The sequence below is a fragment of the Symphodus melops genome (genome assembly GCF_947650265.1).
Source record: "Symphodus melops genome assembly, contig: scaffold_117, whole genome shotgun sequence".
Classification (NCBI taxonomy): domain Eukaryota; kingdom Metazoa; phylum Chordata; class Actinopteri; order Labriformes; family Labridae; genus Symphodus; species Symphodus melops.
Window position 1 is genome coordinate 63,519 of NW_027636452.1, and position 21,031 is coordinate 84,549.

A 21,031-nucleotide genomic window follows, 5' to 3' on the forward strand; every position below is an offset into this window, starting at 1 on the left:
AGAAAGCAGCGAGCACACCCGAGCCCTTCCAGAGAGGGGGCGTGGTCAGACACAGCTCATTTACATATTTAAAGCTACAGACACAGAAACAGCCTGTTCTGAGCAGGGCTGAAATAGAGGGGTTTATAGACATGATCAAATACAGGATCAGAGTGGATTTACAACAACACACTTCACACACATGATGAAGAGGAGCGAGGACACTGATTTCACCTGAAGAAGAGGAGGAGGTCATGTGACCTTTAAAGCTGGTCAGTTTAAGCACCATCTAGTGGCCTTTAGATGAACTGCAGCTGACAACCTGAAAGGAAGATTCAGTCCATCCGTTCCTTTGTGCATCTCTGTGACATCCTGAAACTCCTCCCCTCCGCTCCGATCAGGAACGTGGCTCGAGTACAGATGTCAAAGAGACCGTGTGACAGCGTGCTAGCTAAACTGGCTGCTATTCAGCCATCCAATCAGCTGCCGTTTGTAGGATCAACTTGATATATGAAACACAGTGGTCTAGTAAGCCCCTCCCCAGCTCTTCAGGTAGTTTATAGGGAACACGTTGGTGACCTCCTGTGCTGCAGGATGAAAGTGCCGTCTCAGCAGCTCAGGAGGGAAGTTATGATCCGTCTGATGTTCGTGGACTCGTCCGGCCTTTAACGACACAAACATCTCGTTGGTTTTCCTGCCAGCAGCCTCTGAGATCAGCTGCTTCCCGTTCACGCCGCGAGCGCTGCATCAGCACAACGCCGCCGTATGACACGAGGCGTAAACGTGATTTAAAGGCCGGCTGTGAGCTGACGGGCTGCTGCAGTGTGAGCTCCTCCTGTTTGTTTTTAACGCTTCTTTAAGTTTAATTCTGCAAAATAAAAGAGTTCATTATCAAACGTGGTGACTGAGTTTTATTCTGAAGGTCAAACGCCTCCAACATGCACCCGTTCACGTAGAGCTTAGAGTCACACGGTTATGAATGACCTCCACACGGAGCGCCACGCTGCAGTGAAAACAGGAGAGCGAGGACGTTTGAGTTTCTGTCTTTATTAAGAAAAGTATCTTCTGAACAGACGGATTCACACAAACACTCCAGAGTCCAGACCCGGGTCCAGACTGGACCCTCTCCAGGTTCAGTGTGTGGCCCTGCAGACAGTTTACAGACTTCTGTGCAGCCGCTACGGGAGCAGAGCGGGGACAAAAAGGTGGAAAGAGGACTGACCGTCCAGAAACAGAGAGGGGGGGGGGGGACATTATATCTGACAGAACTTACTATTGTTTTCTTTTTACCCAGAAACCTGACGAGTCATGTTATCATTTCATCTGTGACGTCTGGGCCTGAGGAGGGCGAGCGGGGGGGAGGGGCCTGAGGAGGGCGAGTGGGGGGGGGGGGGCTGAGGAGGGCGAGCGGGGGGGGAGGGGCTTGTTCGGGAGCAACACATTTAAAAGAAAAAAAAACAAAACAAGAATAAATCCTAAGGAGGTTAAAACAAAGATCAGAGCGGCATCCGGTTTCCCTCCACGCTGATTTTCACGGCGTGACCCGGCTTCGTCAAGCGGCGGATGTCGGCGATCCGACGCATCTGTTTATCTACGCGGGACACGCCCTTCTTCATGGGACCCTGCAGGAAGCAAACAGACAAAGTCAAAACAGGAAGTCGGCTTTAAGGCGCCTTTGCTGCTTCTCATGCAGAGGAGCGCTCGGACCTTCAGACTCTGGTCCTGAATCATCTGGATTTGTTTGGACCAGAGAAGGTAGGCGCTTTGAAGCCACGCCCCCCCCCACACAGCTGTTTTGGACGCCCCTCAGTTTGCCAGATATGAGAGCAGTTATCAGGTCAAACAGCATCAGGCGGGGGGGGGGGGGGGGGGGGCTACAGCAGCATCACTGCACGCCGTCACACCATGCAGAAGGACTTACTGCCCCCTACAGGCCGAACGCTGGAGCTACAGGGGCATTCTGTTTCCCTCAATGCTGATCTTCACCGCTCCCTGCGGACGGTTCACCTTCCTCTGCTCGGCGAAGCGCCGCTTGTGCTTCTCCAGCAGGCTGATGCCTTTCTTAAAGCCGTTCTACAGGAGGACCAATCACAGGGCAGCCAATGACCTCACTTCCTGTTTACCTCACGACACTTAAAAAACAGAATTCCAATGAGCAGAACATCTTCACTCTTTGCCCTCTCATCTTTGTGCTGCACTTATTAATGTGGAGAATTTATGGGATTATTTCCTGAGTAGTTGACCTTGACCTTTGACCTCTGATCACATGTCAAACCCGTTTCAGTCCACGGGATGACCCGGTGAAGAAACGTGTGGCCCAAACCGCCCTCTGTGTACTCACCCTGCTCGACTCCATCTCCACGTTCCACTTGGGTCGGACCACGTAGTCTTTGTTCGAAGGCATGGGCACGCGGGCCCGGGCACAGAACCCGGGGTCACCGGGTCTCAGGGCTCTGCAGGTGGAGGGGGGCGGGGTTATAATGAGCGTGCACGTTTGAAAACACGCAGGTCGTGTGGATGTGAAGCGGGACTTACTTCTCCTCTCCGGTCAGCTGTTTCTCCAGGTCTCTGCGAGGCGTCTGACCTCCAGAACTGCAGAGAGGGGGGGGGACGGGATCATGTTAGACCAGAACCAGAGCTCACAAGAGTCTCCATGCTATTATTAACATTCTCCACCTCACAGCAGTTAGTCAGCGTAACAGGAGGACCGACCCCCCCCCCCCCCCCCTCGACTGAAACACGACAAGGTTACGAGCTGCATCTTCAACACTCTATATTAATGCACACAGAATCTGCACGCCATGTCAGCACGCCATAATCCATCAACTACTGTCGCTCTGCAGCTGGAGCGCCGCCCTGCAGCGGCTGGAGCGCCGCCCTGCAGCGGCTGGAGCGCCGCCCTGCAGCGGCTGGAGCTCCGCCCTGCAGCGGCTGGAGCTCCGCCCTGCAGCAGCTGGAGCGCCGCCCTGCAGCAGCTGGAGCTCCGCCCTGCAGCTGGAGCGCCGCCCTGCAGCAGCTGGAGCTCCGCCCTGCAGCGGCTGGAGCTCCGCCCTGCAGCAGCACTCTAAAGACAGTCATGCCGTGCAGGGACTGAACCTGATTGGTGGAGAGAAGACGTCGGGTTCCTCCGCCCTCTCCACCTTCTGAGGCTGACTGGGAGGGAGGAGACAAAGATCAGAAACAACCAGAGGAGGGAAAGGAAGAAACACGAGACGGACGTGTGATGTCACTGTGATGTCACCATTATTAGCTTAACGCTGACGTCACCTCGCCCCGCCACAAAGGCGACTGAACCTACTCTGACTCCGCCCCCTTTTGGGAGCCAAATGAAAAAGGAGAAGCAGCTGAAGCCGGGGCGCTGCTCGCACTCGGTTCTGTGGCGTGAAGGTTTGTCTGCTTCACCTCTGATCACAAACTTCTGCTAAATAAATAATAAATAAAAAGTGGCGAGCGGCGTGATGACTCGAAACTCCGCCCTGTCGAACCCTCCAGGATCACGGCGAGAGGAAGATCGAAACTGTGAATTCATTCAAGGAGAAGATAAGTGGTGGTCAACCTCGGAGGTCGCGTGTGCCTCGACCTCGGAGGTGGCGTGTGTGTCGACCTCGGAGGTCGCGTGTGTGTCGACCTCGGAGGTCGCGTGTGTCTCGACCTCGGGGGTCGCGCGTGTGTGTGTCGACCTCGGAGGTGGCGTGTGTGTCGACCTCGGAGGTGGCGTGTGTGTCGACCTCGGGGGTCGCGCGTGTGTGTGTCGACCTCGGGGGTCGCGTGTGTGTCGACCTCGGAGGTGGCGTGTGTGTCGACCTCGGAGGTCGCGTGTGTGTCGACCTCGGAGGTCGCGTGTGTGTCGACCTCGGAGGTCGCGTGTACCTGAGTCTTCGTCTCTGGGGCATCTGCTGGTCCAGGTCTCTCTGCTGGCGCTCCTCCCTCGTCATTCCTTTGTAGTTCGACGTCAAGCCGAAGATCGGCCGCGACCACTCGTCTGTCGAGGCGGCACAAATCAAAACGTCACTTACTACTGAAACTCAAAAGGACCAATCACAGAGCGAGAGGCGTGTCCTCACTGATGAGCTTGAGGGCGAGGTCTTTGTTGGCGCGGGACTCTTTGGGGTGTTTGTACAGGAACATGACGGCTCGTCCGATCCCGCTGTGCTTCAGAGTCTCCTGACTCACGCTGGGCAGCTGCACCAGGAAACAAACGTTAGCACGATGTTAGCACGATGTTAGCACAAAGTCTGGACTGAGCACGCTCCACAGCGCCGGTGTAGGCGAGTAACAGGAAGTGGACCGGGGTTCTCACCTCCTGCAGGATCCGGAGCAGCTCTCCTCGGATTCTGAGCGCGGGCAGCGATTTGTCCGGGAGCGGACTGATCCACTCTTTGATGGCCGACATCACGCCGCTGTCGATGAACGTCTCCTTCAGGTCCTGTCTGAGGAAACACGAGCGAGACCGCCGCAGATTAGACACGGCCTTAATGAAGAAGCCCGCCAAAATAAAAGCACGAGAGGTCGTACTTCTTCAGGTGCATGACGACGTGCGGCAGCAGCGTGAGTTTCTTCAGCGCCGGTTTCTTCTGACTGTTCAGCGTTCGGTCCTCCTGATTGGAAGGAAACAAAAGGGGCGGGGTTAAAGAGGAGCGGCCGCCCGAGAGCGTTCGGAGGAGCTTTTATTTTGACGGGGCACGCACCTCGGCGGCCTCGGTCATCTTCATGATCATGGCGCTGACCACGTCGTCGGCGTCGCTGATGAAGGTGCCGCCGTCGCGGTGCCGCCTCTTCTTGCTGTTCATGGCTTTCCTCTTGGCGAGCATGACGTCGAAGTCCGACATGAAGCTGGTGCTGCTCGCACAGGAAGACACAAACAGGAAGTGGAAAGTTAGGAGACAGAAATGCATGCTGGGACAAACTCAGACGCCACTTTGATCGCTGATCTGCGTCGCCACGGCTCGCCGTCTCACACACGATAACAATCACGTCGCATGGCGTGCAGTGCACGATGGTGGGAGTGTAAACGCTACAGGTGACCTTTGACCCCGTGTGTGCGTGAGCCGCTTACTCCTGGCCGCCGCGCTCCACGCCTTCATCGGAGTCGGACTCGTCCTCCACCTGCTGCTGCGTCTGCTTGGCGTCCTTCTTGTCCCCCTCCAGGTCCTCCTGGTTGAAGCCCTGCAGGACGGCGAGGAGACAGACGGGTCAGAAAAGGGGCGTGTCCAAAAAGACACGGCGGGTAAAAGGAACAGTCGGCGGATCGTCCTCACCGTGAACTCCTCCTCCTCCTCGTCTCCAGACTCGCCGAAGATGTCCGCGATCATTTTCCTGGAAGAAAGACAAAGATGGCCGTCACCACCCGAGCCTCGCCGTCACGTGACGCCGAGGGTCGGCGGCGTGTTCGGGACTTACTCCTCCTCCTCTCCTTCTCCGGACTCGCTGTCGCTGCCAAACAGCGCCTTCTCGTCCTTCTTCCCCGGCGCCGCCTTCGACCTCTCGTCGTCGTCGTCGCTCCCGCTGTCAGAGCCGAGCTCTCTCAGTTTAGCCGCCATGCTCTTGTCGGGGCCGCCGGACGCCGCGTCGCTGTCCGAGTTCTCGTCGTCGGACACCGCTCGACTCCTCTTCACGGCTGAAAGAACAAACGCACGTGAAGGCGTGATGATGTCAGCGTTCGACCCCGAGTCCCGCCGTGTGTCGGCCATCTTACCTGGTTTGTCCTTGTCCTCGTCCTCGCTGTCCGACAGCACGGCCTTCTTCCTCTTCACTACAAAGAAAAAAGACAAAGAGGATGCTGGTTCAGTCGCCATGGCAACCAGAGGACGGAGACGTGTGATCTTAATAAATCTACGTTAGCGTCTACGAGCCGCTCGCCGTACCCGGCTTGTCGTCTTCGTCCTCGCTGTCGTCTCTTTGGCTCTTCTGCTCCGCCGCCTGCTCGTCATCACTTCCTGCCGCAGCCTTCCGCCCCGCCCCCTCCTCCTCCTCGCTGTCAGACTGCATCACAGCCTTCCACTTCCCTCCGCCGCCGCCCTGCGTCTCCTCCGGACGCTTCTCGTCTTCATCAGAGTCTATCTGCGCCGCCTTCCGCCTGGCGGGCGTCTCTCTGTCAGAGTCACTGTCCACGTTGGACCGATGGCCCGGGGACGCCGCGGGTTTGGCGTCCTCGTTCTCCGAGTCGCTGTCCGCAGCCGCCGCGGGCCTCTCCTCGACGTCGGAGCTGCTCCCCCTTCGTCTGACGGGAGACGAGCCTCCTTCCTGCTCGTTATCTGAAGCGCCTCGTTTGACGGGCGACGACTCCTCCTTGTCCGACGATTCGCTCATTCTGCGTTTGACCGGGGAGTCGTCGTCGCTGTCGGCGGGCCGAGGACTCCCCGCCTCCGACTCGCTTTTATCTTCGTCTTTCTTGCGGGTCCTGGGAGCCTCGCCGTCTGAGTCGCTGTCGGCCCCTCCGTGGTCCTCGCTGTCCGAGGCGTTGGCCGCCCCGCCGGTCTCCATCGCCTTCGGAGCGTCTTCATCGTTGCTCGCCTCGTCCTGACAGAAACACAAACAGCGTTAAAACGCACCATCAGGCCGGACCGTCGAGTCGACAGGTGAGCAGCTCTTTAAAGGTGCCTGACCTCAGACTGGTGTCTGTCGCTCCTCATCTCCTCGCCGTCTGATTGGTGCTCATCCTGAACTGGAGTGCCGCCTCCGTCATCTGCAAAGAAACAACTCACATGTCACAAACGCACATTTGGTGCCGAGGATTTTTATTTGTGTCGCCTTGATATTAAATTGAAAACATGTGCAGATAAATGCAGCACCGGGACCTTTAAGTCTCTGCGCCAAACTCCTTTAAGAAGATGTGCGTTTTAAGGATCACGAGTAAATAACACGTAATAATTATATTTATTAAAATAACTAAATGTAAAGAGAGATAATAAAGGGAACTCTCTTTAATTCGGCACAGATCACAAATCCTCCTGCAGCTGTTTAAAGTCACAAACACACAAAAACATGACAAACTATTTCCGACATGTAAACAGTGTCAAGTCAGATGTTTCTTATTGTTTAAACTTTAAACTACCAAAAGATGAGATTTAATGTAATAAAATAAATAAAATAAAAATAAAAAAGAAATGACAACAAAGCTTCGAGTCTCTGCGCCAAACTCCAAAACGCGTTTTATGTTTCACGGTTAAATAGAGAATTAAAGTTAAATATATATAATAAATAAAATGTAAGGAGTTATTAGTATAAGAATTAACTATATTTCGGCGTTCATTAGAAACCTTTATGTCTGAAGATGTTTGTTTACAGGTTAGATTTGTTCCTCATAATAAACCGGGTCAACTCGAGGCTAACTGTGATAAAACAGCAGAGTTATAAAATAAGTTTAAATATAATTTAAAAGAGTCTAAATGTGACAGAGAGAGTTTCTGATCGCGAGGCTGCTGTTTGGATGTTTCGTTTCCTTCGTTAGCTCAGAGTTAGCTCGTGACACAGAAAACAAAGCAGGTGTTTATTTACCTGAGGGGCTCGCGGACATGAAGTCGTCCTCCTCTCCGTCCATCCGTCACTCAGAGACACACTCGGGCTTTGATCGGTTCACCGAGCAGCTCTCTGTTTACTCGACTTTACTGTCGAAGCGGGAAGAAAAGAAACACACACGGGCACAGAGATGAGAAAAGCTAACAGCTAACAGCTAGCCACTGGAGCCCCGAAGATCCAAAATGGAGCTTCTGCCGTCATATACGCATGCGCAAATGGCGTGTCGCCTTGAAATGCCGTAACGGCACAATATTTGTTATTTTATTAACATTCATTCACTGTTGGACATTACACAAATTGCCCTAAGCAGCATATTTATAGAAAATAAAATAAAATACCATTAAATTAAAATAAACAGAAAAAAAGTTGTATTTTTCTTGTTATCCAAGTTTTATCAATAAAGTTAATAAAAAAAGAAAAACACTGCTGAATGACGTGTTTCACACGCGACGTCAGTCCACAGAGGAACCACGCGTGTTTTGAGAAACAGGTCCTGGGTCTGGAGGAGTCCTGGTTCAGGTGTAGTTTCCGGTCCATTTAAGTAAAGATGGGGGACACGAGCCGTCTGTGCTCGGTGTGGCTCGGATCAGAGACCGGCATCCTAAAGGGGGTCAGTCTGTCCCGGAAACAGGCCTTTAACTTCTGCAACACGAGCCACTTGAGCCGGGACCAGGAGGTCCGCGCGCTGTGCTGGGGGGACCCGGCGCAGAGCGAGGTCCTCGTGGGCTCCGTGGACGGAACCGTGAAGACCTTCAGCACCGAGAAGGGATCCTTCACCGAGAGCCGGCGCTGCGGGGACCCGTCCCAAGGCTGCTTCACCGGGCTGGAGGTGCTGGACGGGTCCACGTTAGTCACCTGCGGGGAGTCCGGGACGCTGCGGGTGTGTTTGGACTCTTTGAAAGGGGGGGGGGGGGGGGTCATCAAAACCGAAAACTACCGAAAAGAACCGAAAACTTTAGAAAAACAAAACTTCAGTCAAATTTTTGATCACAGAGAAATAAAGTTACATAAAAATATTGGCAACGGCTTCATATTCAGTTTGTGTTACCATGGTAACGTAAACAATAGTGTTTGATTGGACTGACATCCTATAATATGCTGCCTCTAAGTACTTCTTGGACACTTCATCAGTCGTTTAACGAGTTTCGGGTCAACGCCTCGACAGTCTCGGTGTGGACTCGTCTGTCCTGATTGGAGCGTGCTCGTTCTAATCGTGTCTTTGTCCGCAGGTGTGGAGGGAGGACAGCAGCGAGCCCGTGACGGAGCTGGACGCCGGGAAGAACGTGTGCAGGATGCGGCAGAGTCCGGCACACCGGCACAAAGTGGCCACGGGCGGGAAGGAGAACAACCTGAAGATCTGGGACCTGCAGAAACCAGAGAAGCCCGTGTTCACTGCGAAGAACCTGCGAGATGATTGGCTGGATCTGCGGCGGCCGCACTGGGTCAGAGACATGGCGTTCATCCCGGACTCGGACAAAGTGGTCACCTGCACAGGTTACCATCAGGTGTGTGTGGGGAGGATCTGTTTGGAGGTCTTGATGTTTTAACAACATACTAAAGAGGTTCTCTGTTCCCCTCCCTCAGGTCCACGTGTACGACCCCGCCTCCCCTCAGCGGCGTCCTGTCCTGGAGGCCGAGTACGGCGAGTACCCGCTCACCGCTCTGGCTCTGCCCGCCGACGGGAACACCGTGGTGGTGGGAAACACCCACGGTCACATCGCCCTGCTGGACCTGAGGAAAGGTTTGGTCCGCGGCTGTCTGAAGGGGCTGGCGGGTGGCGTGCGGGCGCTGCAGTGTCACCCCTCCCAGCCCGTGGTGGCGTCCTGCGGCCTGGACCGCTTTCTCCGCATCCACAGCCTGGAGGACCGCAAGCTGCAGCACAAAGTCTACCTCAAGTCCCGCCTCAACTGCATCCTGCTCTCCAGCAAAGACCTGGAGGCGGCGGGCGGGACGGGAGGGGAGGCGGGGTCTCAGGAGGTGAAGGAGGAAGCGGAGGGCGAGGAGGACGACGTGTGGGACGCCATGGAGTGCGTGGAGGAGAGGCAGAAGAGGAAACACACAGAGGAAGTCACAGACGGAGAGCTGCAGGAGAAAAAGAGCAAGAAGAAGAAGAAGAAGGGGCAGGACTGAGGGGCGTTCGAGGTGTGAGCAGAGTGTGGGACATTTGAAACACCAGAAAGAACTTTATCTGACACTTAAACGTCTCTTTAAATGTTTGTATGTGAAAGAGTTCATATCGTTACCTGAGAAGTGACATGTAAATAAAAACAGAACGTGAGGATTTCCCAAACATCGAGCTCTCTTCTTTTTGTTCTTTACGACTTGGAGTGGTCGTCACGGCGACCAATAAACAGCAGACAGGTCCAACGTGTGTTTAGTGGCTTTATTAAGCAGTAGCATCACATTACAAATGAACAGGAATAAATCCAACCTGAAGAAGGAGCTAAACTTCTTCCTGCTGTTTTGAAATGATTCAGGGAAACGTGTGCAGCAGATTGGACTGTTTTTTAAATCCACCCAGCAGCAGCTCTGCCTCAGCAGGGTCAGGGTCAGGGTCTCTCTCTCTCTGCAGCCCGTCGATCCGTTCAGTCATTAAATATTCAACATCAAACTGCACAGCGTCTGTAAGTGTTAAAGGTCACGTGTGATTCAAAACAAACCCCCCGATGATGAGAAAAGTCCATCCTCTCCGTCTTCTGCCTGCTCAAACAGGCCGTTTGGAGATGTTCCCTTCATGACATCACAAAGGGCAGTAGCCCCTCCCCTTCATGACATCACAAAGGGCAGTAGCCCCTCCCCCAGGTGGGTGACACTCCCACAGCTAGGTGTTTGTTCTGCCCTCTGAGTCTGCCTTCTCACCGTAAACAATAGGACATGGAGCCAGAAAGCAGCGAGTACACCCGAGCCCTTCCAGAGAGGGGGCGTGGCCAGACACAGCTCATTTACATATTTAAAGCTACAGACACAGAAACAGCCTGTTCTGAGCAGGGCTGAAATAGAGGGGTTTATAGACATGATCAAATACAGGATCAGAGAACACACTTCACACACATGATGAAGAGGAGCGAGGACACTGATTTCACCTGAAGACGAGGAGGAGGTCATGTGACCTTTAAATCTTGATAAGTGACTGAAAAAGCAGCAGTTTCACATAAATCCCTTTTGTTTTTAATAAAGGTGAAACAGACTCCACACACAGGGTCTCTGTAAGGTTGAACACATCGGATTAAAAGTCTTGAATTTCCCTCGGGATCAATAAAGTATCTATCTATCTAAAGAATCTAAAACTGAGTCGGACTGTTTGAAGACAGATTTTTAAATAGAGTGTTTAAAGTAACAGCGTCTTCTGTTACGAGTGAAACAGTAAAAAAAACTAAAACAGGAAAAGTTACGTGTGCCGACTGAAATGATCTCTGACCTGAGTTATAAATATCATTTAAATGTAAGGACGATACATTCAGTCTGATGTGACTCGGATCTTAACAAGTCCCGCCCCCTTTCCACTGAAGGTTCCTACCTTCGGTGGAAAGGGGGTGGGACTTCTCTTTAAGGATCTAAAAGGTTCTTTAAACACAGTAAGTGATTAATCGTGAGGCGGTTAAAAATCGATTCAAAGGTGCCGAGGTTCACGTCGGTATTCTGAAAAAATAAAATAAAATAAAAATTGCAGTAAATATGGCGAGGCTGCTGGTTGTAACAAACAGGCGTTACCATGGCAACCTAACCCTTATTGTCCTGCTTGCCATGACAGCTAACAGCTAAGCTAACAGTTAGCACAGTAACAATGAGAGTTTGTGACACCGGTAACTTCATTATCAACATTCAAACATTTTGTAACAACCTTTAAGGAATACATGAAGTCAGGCCCGTGTTAGCCTAGCTTAGCATGAAGACTGAAAGTAAAAGGTAACAGCTAGCGTAGCTTTACATTAAGAAATCCGATGATCGCAAAGATAAAACGTTTTTAATTTGTAAACGAAACAAAAAAAAAGTAACAAAGACTTGACAACAGCCTGGTCGGGCTGACGTTAGCTTAACGCTAATGTGCGCGTTTCTTGTTTAAACGCTGTTAGCCACCTAAGTTAAGTGTATTAGCATGTTTAAAGTTCAAGTGTCGACATGATGACGACCACACAGAGAACCAAACTATTCTGACCATGTTTATGAGTTTAGTGGGACCAAACGCTCGTCTGACAGCGACTTTTCTCTCCTCCTCCGATACATGTTAGCTAACAGTGTGCAGCTGCAAGCTCCGCCCCTTCAAACACACATAACATTTAGTCCAGCAGCGTGTAACTGTGAGTAAACGTGGACTTATAAACCACGCTGTTATTATATTTATATATCTGATACGTTAAGAACAAAGTGTCAGTCATCTTTTCTAAAGGTTAAAACATGAGCCTCACCGTTACCGCGGTAACCGAGAAGCTCTGCAGTCCAATAGGCTTCAAGTCCGAGTTCCTCTCGTTCTGACCGTGACGGCCGTTCACCCTTTCTCCTGCTCGTCCTCCTCGTCCTCGCCGCCGCGGCTGAACTGACGTCTGCTGAGCCGCTCCGGAGCGTGGGACGCCATGTCGCTGAAGTCCCGGAAGATGTCCTGAAACGTCTCGTCGTCTCCTGACGAACAACAGCAGCTGGATGAAGGTGTGTGTGTGTGTGTGTGTGTGTGTTTGTAGTGTGTGTGTGTGTGTGTGTGTGTGTGTGTGTGTGTGTGTGTGTGTGTGTGTGTGTGTGTGTGTGTGTGTGTGTGTGTGTTCTTGTCTCCTCACCTGCAGCTCCAAACACTCCCTCTGAGTCTCTCATCTCTTCGTTCATGCGGGCCATCCTCAGTCTGAAACCACAGAAACATCAGCTGGTCAAAGGTCAAAGGTCGTCTAAACGAGCCGCTTCATTGGCTCTCACCGTTAAACGTTATGAGACACGCGTGAGGTTTCTGGATGACATCACGGCGGCACGCGATTGGTTTAAATCATAAAACGCCGAGCGGTCAATTCATCCCTTCCGATCATAAGAGAAGAGGTGGGGCTTGTCTTCTCTTTAACAACACATCATGATGACTCACAGCGTGACGATGTCAGCGTGGGCTGTTTCCACGGCGATGGCCAACGGGTCCTGTCCCCTCTCGTCCACGGCGTACTGATTGGCTCCTCTCTTCAGCAGGAGACACACCTGTCTACAAGAGCCAATGAGAATCAGCCGTGTTTATTTACCTGTCTTTAAACATGATGAGTGTGTGTGTGTGTGTGTGTGTGTGTGTGTGTGTGTGTGTAATTACCCAGTGTGTCCAGCGGTGGCGGCGGCGTGCAGAGCTCCCTGTCCTCTCTGGTCTCGATGGTTCACGTTGGCTCCGTTCAGCAGCAGAAACTCGCAGGCCGACAGAGACCCCTGCAGGCAGAGACGAGAATTACACCACGCACTCCACGCCGTGTTTATAAACCGGACGAACCTGCGGGGGGGGGGCGGGGCTTCAAAGAGTCTACTCACCCCGACTGCGGCTCCTATCAGCGCCGTGCGTCCATCCTCGTTCTCGGTGACGCTCCCGTTCACCTCCGCCCCCTGCGCCAACGCCGCTGCCATGGCAACCAAGTCTCCAGCCAACGCCGCCTGATACAGACGCAGCCCTGCAGCTTCCTTCATGTGATCTGAGACAGAATCAGGACAAATGAAAAAAAGTTTCTCTGTGAGTCGAAAGCTTCTCGTGGCGTTCAGGTGGCGTTCTCCACACTTACGATCGTTTGAGCTTCTGTTCAGCACGAATCTCTTCTCCACGTATTTCTCTTTGATCCACGCCTCTTTCTCCGCTCTGAAACCAAGAAGAACACACGACGTGACCACGAGAAGCTCCGCCCGCCGCAGAGTCTGAACCCGCCCTCTTTTATTTCCTCCCGCTCGTTCACTGGTCACAGCTGAGGAGTGAAGCGGACATCAGGTTCACGTGGTCGTGATAAATATCGGAGAGGTTACCGCGAGCTGCCGGCTGCGGGTCTGACTCCTCCCTCCTCCGAACATCGCTCTTCATAGATCCGGTTCATCACGTCGTTTCCCAGCATGCACAGCAGCTGAAGACACAAACAAAGTAAACACACCCTCACTCACACTTTGATTCGTCAGGCCCCGCCTCCTGGGCCCCAGAACGCCACGCCCACTGTCTCTGACGGCAGCTGCGAGGACACGCCCACCCAGCGACCACCTGCAGAAACGTCTGTGTGTGTGTGTGTGTGTGTGTGTGTGTGTGTGTGTGTGTGTGTGTGTGTGTGTGTGTGTGTGTGTGTGTGTGTGTGTGTGTGCGTGCGTCACCTTCAGCTGTTCAGCCTCCCATGAGTCCAGAGTGAGAGACCTGACCTTGGACAGGTGAACGCCCAGACTCCTGAAACGACCACGACGTCCCGTTAAAACAAACACCGGCGCCACGTTTATGGCGTTACGGTGAGGTTCACTTCCTGTGTGTTACCTGTGTATACCCGAACACTCGATGCACATGGTCACGCCCAGGTTGATCGACGCCCAGCGAGGCTCCTCCTCTCCGCAGTCACAGCAGCGGTTGTTGCCGGGGCCGCTGAGGGCCACGGCGAGCACCGCGGGCCTCTGAGCCGAGAGACCCGGGGAGGGGTCGCCGCCACTTTGGGGAAGGGGGGGGGCTTTGGGCTGCAGGGACGAGACACACACACACAGTAAAAACATACACTGATGATGTCATCCACTTCAAAAGGAAGTGAAGATGTGATGTCACTGAACACACCTGTGTGAGCTGAGGCTCCGCCCTCTCTCTGTAGGCGAGGTCGATGCTGCCCTGCAGAGCGCTCAGCCACGCCCGCCTCAGCTGCTCCGAGTCGGCCTGCAGAGCGCAGCATCTGACACGGAGAGACAGGAAGTGAGACAGGAAGTGAGACAGGAGGTGAGACAGGAAGTGAGACAGGAGGTGAGACAGGAGATGAGACAGGAAGTGAGACAGGAGATGAGACAGGAGTTGAGACAGGAAGTGAGACAGGAGTTGAGACAGGAAGTGAGACAGGAAGTGAGACAGGAAGTAAGACAGGAGGTGAGACACGAAGTGAGACACGAAGTGAGACAGGAAGTGAGACAGGAAGTGAGGCAGGAAGTGAGACAGGAGGTGAGACAGGAGGTGAGACACGAAGTGAGACAGGAGGTGAGGCAGGAAGTGAGACAGGAGGTGAGACAGGAGGTGAGACAGGAAGTGAGACAGGAGGTGAGACAGGAAGTGAGACAGGAGGTGAGACAGGAAGTGAGACAGGAAGTGAGACAGGAGGTGAGACAGGAGGTGAGACAGGAAGTGAGACAGGAGGTGAGACAGGAGTTGAGACAGGAAGTGAGACAGGAGTTGAGACAGGAAGTGAGACAGGAAGTGAGACAGGAAGTGAGACAGGAGGTGAGACACGAAGTGAGACAGGAAGTGAGACAGGAAGTGAGGCAGGAAGTGAGACAGGAGGTGAGACAGGAGGTGAGACACGAAGTGAGACAGGAGGTGAGGCAGGAAGTGAGACAGGAGGTGAGACAGGAGGTGAGACACGAAGTGAGACAGGAGGTGAGACAGGAAGTGAGACAGGAAGTGAGACAGGAGGTGAAACAGGAAGTGAGACAGGAGGTGAGACAGGAAGTGAGACAGGAGTTGAGACAGGAGATGAGACAGGAGGTGAGACACGAAGTGAGACAGGAGGTGAGGCAGGAAGTGAGACAGGAGGTGAGACAGGAGGTGAGACACGAAGTGAGGCAGGAAGTGAGACAGGAGGTAAGACAGGAAGTGAGACAGGAGGTGAAACAGGAAGTGAGACAGGAGGTGAAACAGGAAGTGAGACAGGAGGTGAGACAGGAAGTGAGACAGGAGTTGAGACAGGAGATGAGACAGGAGATGAGACACGAAGTGAGACAGGAGGTGAGACAGGAAGTGAAACAGGAAGTGAGACAGGAAGTGAAACAGGAAGTGAGACAGGAAGTGAAACAGGAAGTGAGACAGTCTTACTTCTGAACAGAGAGCAGCTCGAAGCAGAAGCGTCGGTCGATGTGTTCCAGAGATTTGACGGCACAAAGTCGGAGGTCGTCGAACAGAACCGTGTTCTCCTCCTGCAGAGAGAGAACGACCTTTAGATCTGACCTCCTTCTTCTTCTTCTGGTGTTTCATGGTCACGTCTCCTCGGACCTCATCGTGTCGGTACGAGAGACGTTCAGTGACCACTGATCCTAAAGAAACTCTTAAAGCTTTGTAATAACGAGAGCGCCACGTGAAGAAGAAGAAAAGCGGCGTGATGTTTGTCTTACTCGGTGAGACTTCCTGTAAATCAGCTGATTGTTCCGGATGGAAAACCAGCATCTGAAAACAAGAGAAGAAGAAGAAAGATCCTCTGATGAGTCTTTATCATGTGTCACACACACACACACACACACACACACACACACACACACACACACACACACACACACACACACACACACACACACACACACACACACACACACACACACACACACACACACACACACACACACACACACACAGAATCGTGTTCTTACCTTTTCCAGGTTTTGGATTTCCTGCGGGAGCGTTTGAACAGGTAACCCTGGATGATGGCGTCGCTCTCACACGGGCTCACCATCGGCTCGCCTGAAGCGTCCTACACACACACACACACACACACACACACACACACACACACACTTATGTAACCCGTTCACTCCTAACACGCCGGGTTGGAGCCGTCCAATAATCAGGTCTTTCCTGCCGAGGCGGACCAATGAGAGATCAGCGTTACGGCGGGCTCTTACCCTCTGTTGGACCAGCAGGTGTGTGTTCTCCAGGTCTTTTCTTTTCGCGGCGCAGTCTGATGACAGGTGAGACAGCTGAGGACAGAGACACGGCATTAGACAGGAAGTGAGAACGTCACATGACTTACGGCTTGAAGCGAGCAGCTGGGCGGAGCTCACCTGTGCCGCCATGGTCTTCATGGTGGGCTCCAGGTCCCTGAGCAGGTCGAAGCCTTGGTGGAAGAAGGTGAACTGAGCGTGGACGAAAGAGAACACCTGAAACACACACACACACTTTAATCCCTGCGCTCAGCCAATCAGAGGCTTCGATTCTGTTCACATGACTCACTGAGTTTAAGACGTCGATTCTCTGCTGAGTCTTGAAGGTGTTGAGCTGCAGAGACGAGAACGTGCTGAATGTCTCAGTGACGTCAGACGTGTGTGTGTGTGTGTGTGTGTGTGTGTGTGTGTGTGTGTGTGCGTACCTGCAGACAGTAGTCCAGGGCGAAGTGTTGGTAACATTTCCGTGTGGCGAGCAGCAGGTGACTCGCCCGCTCGGCATCGCCCGCTTTGTGACGGGACACCTGAGCGCTCTTCACGGCCGCCGTCTCCAGATCCTCCCCGATCCGAACAAACTCCTTCCTCGTCTCCGCCAGCTGAGGCAGGAACCTCGGAGACACGACGTCATCGTCAGACAGGTGAGACAGGAAGTCAAAGAGGAGAGACAGACAGGAAGTCAAAGAGGAGGAGAGACAGAAAGTCAAAGAGGAGGACAGACAGGAAGTCAAAGAGGAGGTGAGACAGGAAGTCAAAGAGGAGGTGAGACAGGAAGTCAAAGAAGAGGTGAGACAGGAAGTCAAAGAGGAGGTGAGACAGGAAGTCAAAGAGGAGGTGAGACAGGAAGTCAAAGAGGAGGTGAGACAGGAAGTCAAAGAGGAGGTGAGACAGGAAGTCAAAGAGGAGAGACAGGAAGTCAAAGAGGAGAGACAGGAAGTTGTGTGGTGATTAGTGCGAGTGTTGGACTCACTGTGAGCTCAGGCTGCTGAGCTGATGACCGATCGCTCTCTGAGTCTGATCCAACAACATCTGAGGACAAAAGACAGAGACAGAGACCGCTCAGTACTCCTGAGGCGTCGTGCAGGACAAAGGAGACAGGATGTGTGTGTGTGTGTGTGTGTGTGCTTACGGTGTGGAAGCTGACCATCTCCTGCAGGCCCTGGTTGAACTGGTTCAGACAGTTCTGAGGGGAAAGGAAACAGGAAGTCAGTGGGCAACCTTACAAAGGAAAACAGGAAACCAGAGCGGAGAACAACAGCTCCTTACACTGACGACGGCGTCCTTCTTATGGTTCATGGAGAGATTTGCAAGGCCGTTGAGAAACAGCTGATTGGCTGCATTGTACGCTTGTCCCGCCTCCACCATCTTACCGCACAACTTCATCACCTGATCAGACCGATTAAAGGGGAGAAAAGAGACAGGTTAACTCCGCCCCTAGTGTTTAAAACGAGTACTGCAGTCTAAACTCTAATCATCACAGAGAGCTGTCTCCCCCCCTCCTCTCACACAGCTCTGCATGTGGTGGACGCTGTAGCTTCAGTGTTTAGCCAGCTCTGCATGTGGTGGACACTGTAGCTTCAGTGTTTAGCCAGCTCTGCATGTGGTGGACGCTGTAGCTTCAGTGTTTAGCCAGCTCTGCATGTAGAGACACTGTAGCTTCAGTGTTTAGCCAGCTCTGCATGTAGAGACACTGTAGCTTCAGTGTTTAGCCAGCTCTGCATGTAGAGACACTGTAGCTTCAGTGTTTAGCTAGCTCTGCATGTAGAGACACTGTAGCTTCAGCATTTAGCCAGCTCTGCATGTGGTGGACTCTGTAGCTTCAGTGTTTAGCCAGCTCTGCATGTGGTGGACACTGTAGCTTCAGTGTTTAGCCAGCTCTGCATGTGGTGGACACTGTAGCTTCAGTGTTTAGCCAGCTCTGCATGTGGTGGACACTGTAGCTTCAGTGTTTAGCCAGCTCTGCATGTGGTGGACACTGTAGCTTCAGTGTTTAGCCAGCTCTGCATGTGGTGGACACTGTAGCTTCAGTGTTTAGCCAGCTCTGCATGTAGAGACACTGTAGCTTCAGTGTTTAGCCAGCTCTGCATGTAGAGACACTGTAGCTTCAGTGTTTAACCAGCTCTGCATGTAGACACTGTAGCTTCAGTGTTTAGCCAGCTCTGCATGTGGAGGACACTGTAGCTTCAGTGTTTATCCAGCTCTGCATGTGGTGGACACTGTAGCTTCAGTGTTTAGCCAGCTCTGCATGTAGAGACACTGTAGCTTCAGTGTTTAGCCAGCTCTGCATGTGGTGGACACTGTAGCTTCAGTGTTTAGCCAGCTCTGCATGGGTCTGTAAAGCTTTCTGCGTTCTAACCTCTCTCCATGTTTCATCTCCAACATTGATCCTAGTTTGAGCAGCTTTCTGCTGCTGGAGCTTATTAGAAACATGCAGAGGCTTTTTAGCTCGGGTACAATCACTTCTATCTGAAGCAGACAGAAGGAGGACACACTGGCTGCTGCATGTTTCCTTCATGTCTGATCACAAAGTGATGTCACTCTCTATCTTCTCTCTGATTGGTCCTTTAACTGAGGTCACAGTAACATCAGGAGACGTGTTTGTACCTTCTCCAGTTCAGTCTCCAGCTCGGACACATCAGCCTCAAACAGCTGCAGCTTCATCCTGAACACATGAATAACACTCATCATCACAGCTTCTGCACATGCGCGGTTTGAAGATGCTCTGTGTAATACTGACTCACCTGAACTCAGGAGAGTCTCTGACACACTCCTCAAAGTCCAGCAGGGAGTCCATGCTTTCAATCCTCTTCAAACACACGAATGGACACTTTCTCAAACAGCTGATCGATCAGGTGTCGTGCACGCGCTCCTGCCCGTCACGCATGGTGACGCTATTTTTGGATTAAAACGTCAATTAAAGGGCGTTTGGTGTTTGTTCATGTAACAGCTGTTCGAGCATCCTGCAGCCCGAGGCTGTTTCTGCTCACTGACTGTTTCCGCCTAATGTCCGGGTTGTTTTGGCTCCGGTCCAACAAGAGAAACAGCGCCACTTGGCGGCCCGGAGTGGGACTGCAGGACGTTTTATAGGAGGCTGCTTTAAAAACCATTTATTCAATTCTATCTATATTTAATCTTGTGCTCACTTTGTTTTCATTTGTCTGATTCAGTGCACGCTGCGATCTGCTTCAGAGAATCATATATTTAATAATAACAGTTACACACACACACACAGGCTCACACACACACACACACACACACACACACACGTGAATAAATCATTTCAACAGCATGGAGAGATACAAAAAAAGTTTTTAATGTAAAACAGAAAAGACAACCAGGAGACACTCAACTGTGTGAGTGTGTGTGTGTGTGTGTGTGTGTGTGTGTGTGTGTGTGTGTGTGTGTGTGTGTGTGTGTGTGTGTGTGTGTTTACAGGTACATGTTTAAGCGTGCGATGACGAACATGTTCTGAAGCCAATAGAAATCAGGATCACAGTGACGTTGTCGGCACAGCCCCGCCTCACAGCCTCACTCGCCAACTGTTGGCAGGCGGCGTCGAACCGCAGCTCCTCCTCCGTCAGCCCCTCCTTCGGCTCCACGCTGCCCTCCTGCAGGGGGGGGGGGGGGGGGGGGGGAATGATCAACTCTAACCCATCAAAACACTCGTGTATGTTCAGGTTATCACACATAAAACTACAGTTCCCATGATGCCCAGGGGACACAAACAGGAAGTGTCTCAACTGGACATACAGAAAGGCGTCACTGAGCGACTTTGAAAAGTGCTGCACGTGCTTCCTGTCTCCATGACAACAGTCGTAGGAGACAGGAAGTGTAGGAGCGCCGCGGCTGCGTTACGGTTTACTGCGTGTTTTAAAGAGAAACGCCAGGCGAGCACACGGTCACACGGTCACATGATCACATGACGAAAAGAGAGAAAACCTGCAGGACGCCGAGGACGAACTTCACGGCTTCATCAGCAGAAAACACCTTGAACAAGCCGTCACAGGCGAGGACGATGAACCTGCAGACGGAGAGAAGACACGTCAGAACCCGGGGCGCCACGGCGTCCTGCTCGACAAAGACGAGGCTTCAGACCCACGTGTACTCGCCTGTCATTGGCTGTGAGCTGGACCCTCCTCAGGTCCGGGGTGGAAATGACCCCGCAGCGTTTGTACTGACCGTCTCCGATAGAGCGAGACACCTCGAGGACGCCGAGCACCCGGCCGTCCCTGACGGTGCCGCCCGCCCTCTGGATCCGCCTCCTCTCCTCGTAGATGGTCGGGTTGTGTTCTCTGCTCAGCGACAGCGTCAGCGACCTCTGACCTCCGTCTGCTCCTGCGGACGGCTCCAGGCGACACAGCACCGCCTGCACACACACACACAGACACACGTGACATCACGGCGTCGACCTGAGCGCCGCCCGGTCTAACGTGATCTCAGCGTACCCGGCTGTCTCCCAGGTTGGCCACGTACACCGTGTCGTCCACCACCAGCACGCAGGTGGCCGTCGAGCCGTCCTTCCACGCCGGCTTCCTGCTCGACAACACGGACAGAGAGCGGCGCCGGAGAACGGTCATTTGATGCAAACTGCAATCAAACATGAAAGACGAAAAACAGGAAGTGAAGCTGCGTTCTTACTGGCTGGACGCTTTCTTCAGGAAGTCGTCGTCCGTCTGTCTGAACGTGTCCACGAGACATTTCTTCATCAGCTTGTCAAACG

At 52.8% G+C, this 21,031-nt stretch overlaps 4 protein-coding genes across 6 annotated transcripts in view; 1 reads left to right on the forward strand and 3 right to left on the reverse strand.

Annotated features, from left to right (window-relative positions):
- Window positions 1-103: 103 nt before the first annotated feature.
- LOC306819500 (arf-GAP with coiled-coil, ANK repeat and PH domain-containing protein 2) lies at window positions 104-19,404 on the reverse strand. Of its 2 annotated transcripts, XR_013778535.1 has the most exons (23): window positions 19,053-19,404; window positions 18,916-18,973; window positions 17,578-17,697; window positions 17,441-17,494; window positions 17,282-17,340; window positions 16,740-16,923; window positions 16,604-16,648; window positions 16,435-16,530; window positions 16,276-16,350; window positions 16,024-16,124; window positions 15,772-15,823; window positions 15,476-15,576; window positions 14,237-14,348; window positions 13,949-14,142; window positions 13,795-13,864; window positions 13,462-13,556; window positions 13,227-13,300; window positions 12,982-13,139; window positions 12,773-12,882; window positions 12,560-12,670; window positions 12,267-12,328; window positions 10,549-12,114; window positions 104-213 (listed from the first exon to the last, which is right to left on the reverse strand). XR_013778535.1 is itself a non-coding variant. In XM_079373308.1 (22 exons), exons 1-22 carry the CDS (start codon window positions 19,103-19,105, stop codon window positions 11,984-11,986), a joined length of 2,115 nt encoding a protein of 704 aa, XP_079229434.1. In that variant the 5' UTR covers window positions 19,106-19,404; the 3' UTR covers window positions 9,867-11,983. The 2 variants fall into 2 exon arrangements, 1 of the variants encoding a protein (XP_079229434.1); XM_079373308.1 differs by lacking the exon at window positions 104-213 and having other exon boundaries at window positions 9,867-12,114.
- iws1 (interacts with SUPT6H, CTD assembly factor 1) lies at window positions 1,007-7,683 on the reverse strand. 2 transcript variants are annotated; one of them, XM_079373305.1, is made up of 16 exons: window positions 7,477-7,683; window positions 6,585-6,664; window positions 5,844-6,498; window positions 5,675-5,731; window positions 5,380-5,596; window positions 5,238-5,295; window positions 5,036-5,145; window positions 4,668-4,818; window positions 4,495-4,577; window positions 4,280-4,409; window positions 4,044-4,161; window positions 3,850-3,961; window positions 2,515-2,571; window positions 2,321-2,432; window positions 1,901-2,052; window positions 1,007-1,601 (listed from the first exon to the last, which is right to left on the reverse strand). In XM_079373305.1, the coding sequence occupies exons 1-15, from the start codon at window positions 7,517-7,519 to the stop codon at window positions 1,927-1,929; spliced, it is 2,109 nt and encodes a 702-aa protein (XP_079229431.1). In that variant the 5' UTR covers window positions 7,520-7,683; the 3' UTR covers window positions 1,007-1,601; window positions 1,901-1,926. The 2 variants fall into 2 exon arrangements, with proteins under 2 accessions (XP_079229431.1, XP_079229430.1); XM_079373304.1 differs by lacking the exon at window positions 1,901-2,052 and having other exon boundaries at window positions 7,477-7,681.
- Window positions 7,927-9,734, forward strand: wdr74 (WD repeat domain 74). The gene is made up of 3 exons (XM_079373306.1): window positions 7,927-8,377; window positions 8,727-9,002; window positions 9,082-9,734. The coding sequence occupies exons 1-3, from the start codon at window positions 8,045-8,047 to the stop codon at window positions 9,625-9,627; spliced, it is 1,155 nt and encodes a 384-aa protein (XP_079229432.1). The 5' UTR covers window positions 7,927-8,044; the 3' UTR covers window positions 9,628-9,734.
- Window positions 19,405-19,602: 198 nt separating the features above from the next.
- ilkap (integrin-linked kinase-associated serine/threonine phosphatase) overlaps window positions 19,603-21,031 on the reverse strand; it is a 2,803-nt gene continuing 1,374 nt past the window's right edge. The window contains exons 5-9 of the mRNA XM_079373309.1: window positions 20,950-21,031; window positions 20,757-20,844; window positions 20,421-20,677; window positions 20,251-20,332; window positions 19,603-19,919 (exon numbers count right to left, since the gene is read on the reverse strand). The exon at window positions 20,950-21,031 is cut by the window's right edge and continues 12 nt beyond it. Coding sequence (XP_079229435.1) covers window positions 19,755-19,919; window positions 20,251-20,332; window positions 20,421-20,677; window positions 20,757-20,844; window positions 20,950-21,031 — 674 coding nt within the window. The 3' untranslated portion in view covers window positions 19,603-19,754. The remainder of the gene's footprint in view (window positions 19,920-20,250; window positions 20,333-20,420; window positions 20,678-20,756; window positions 20,845-20,949) is intronic.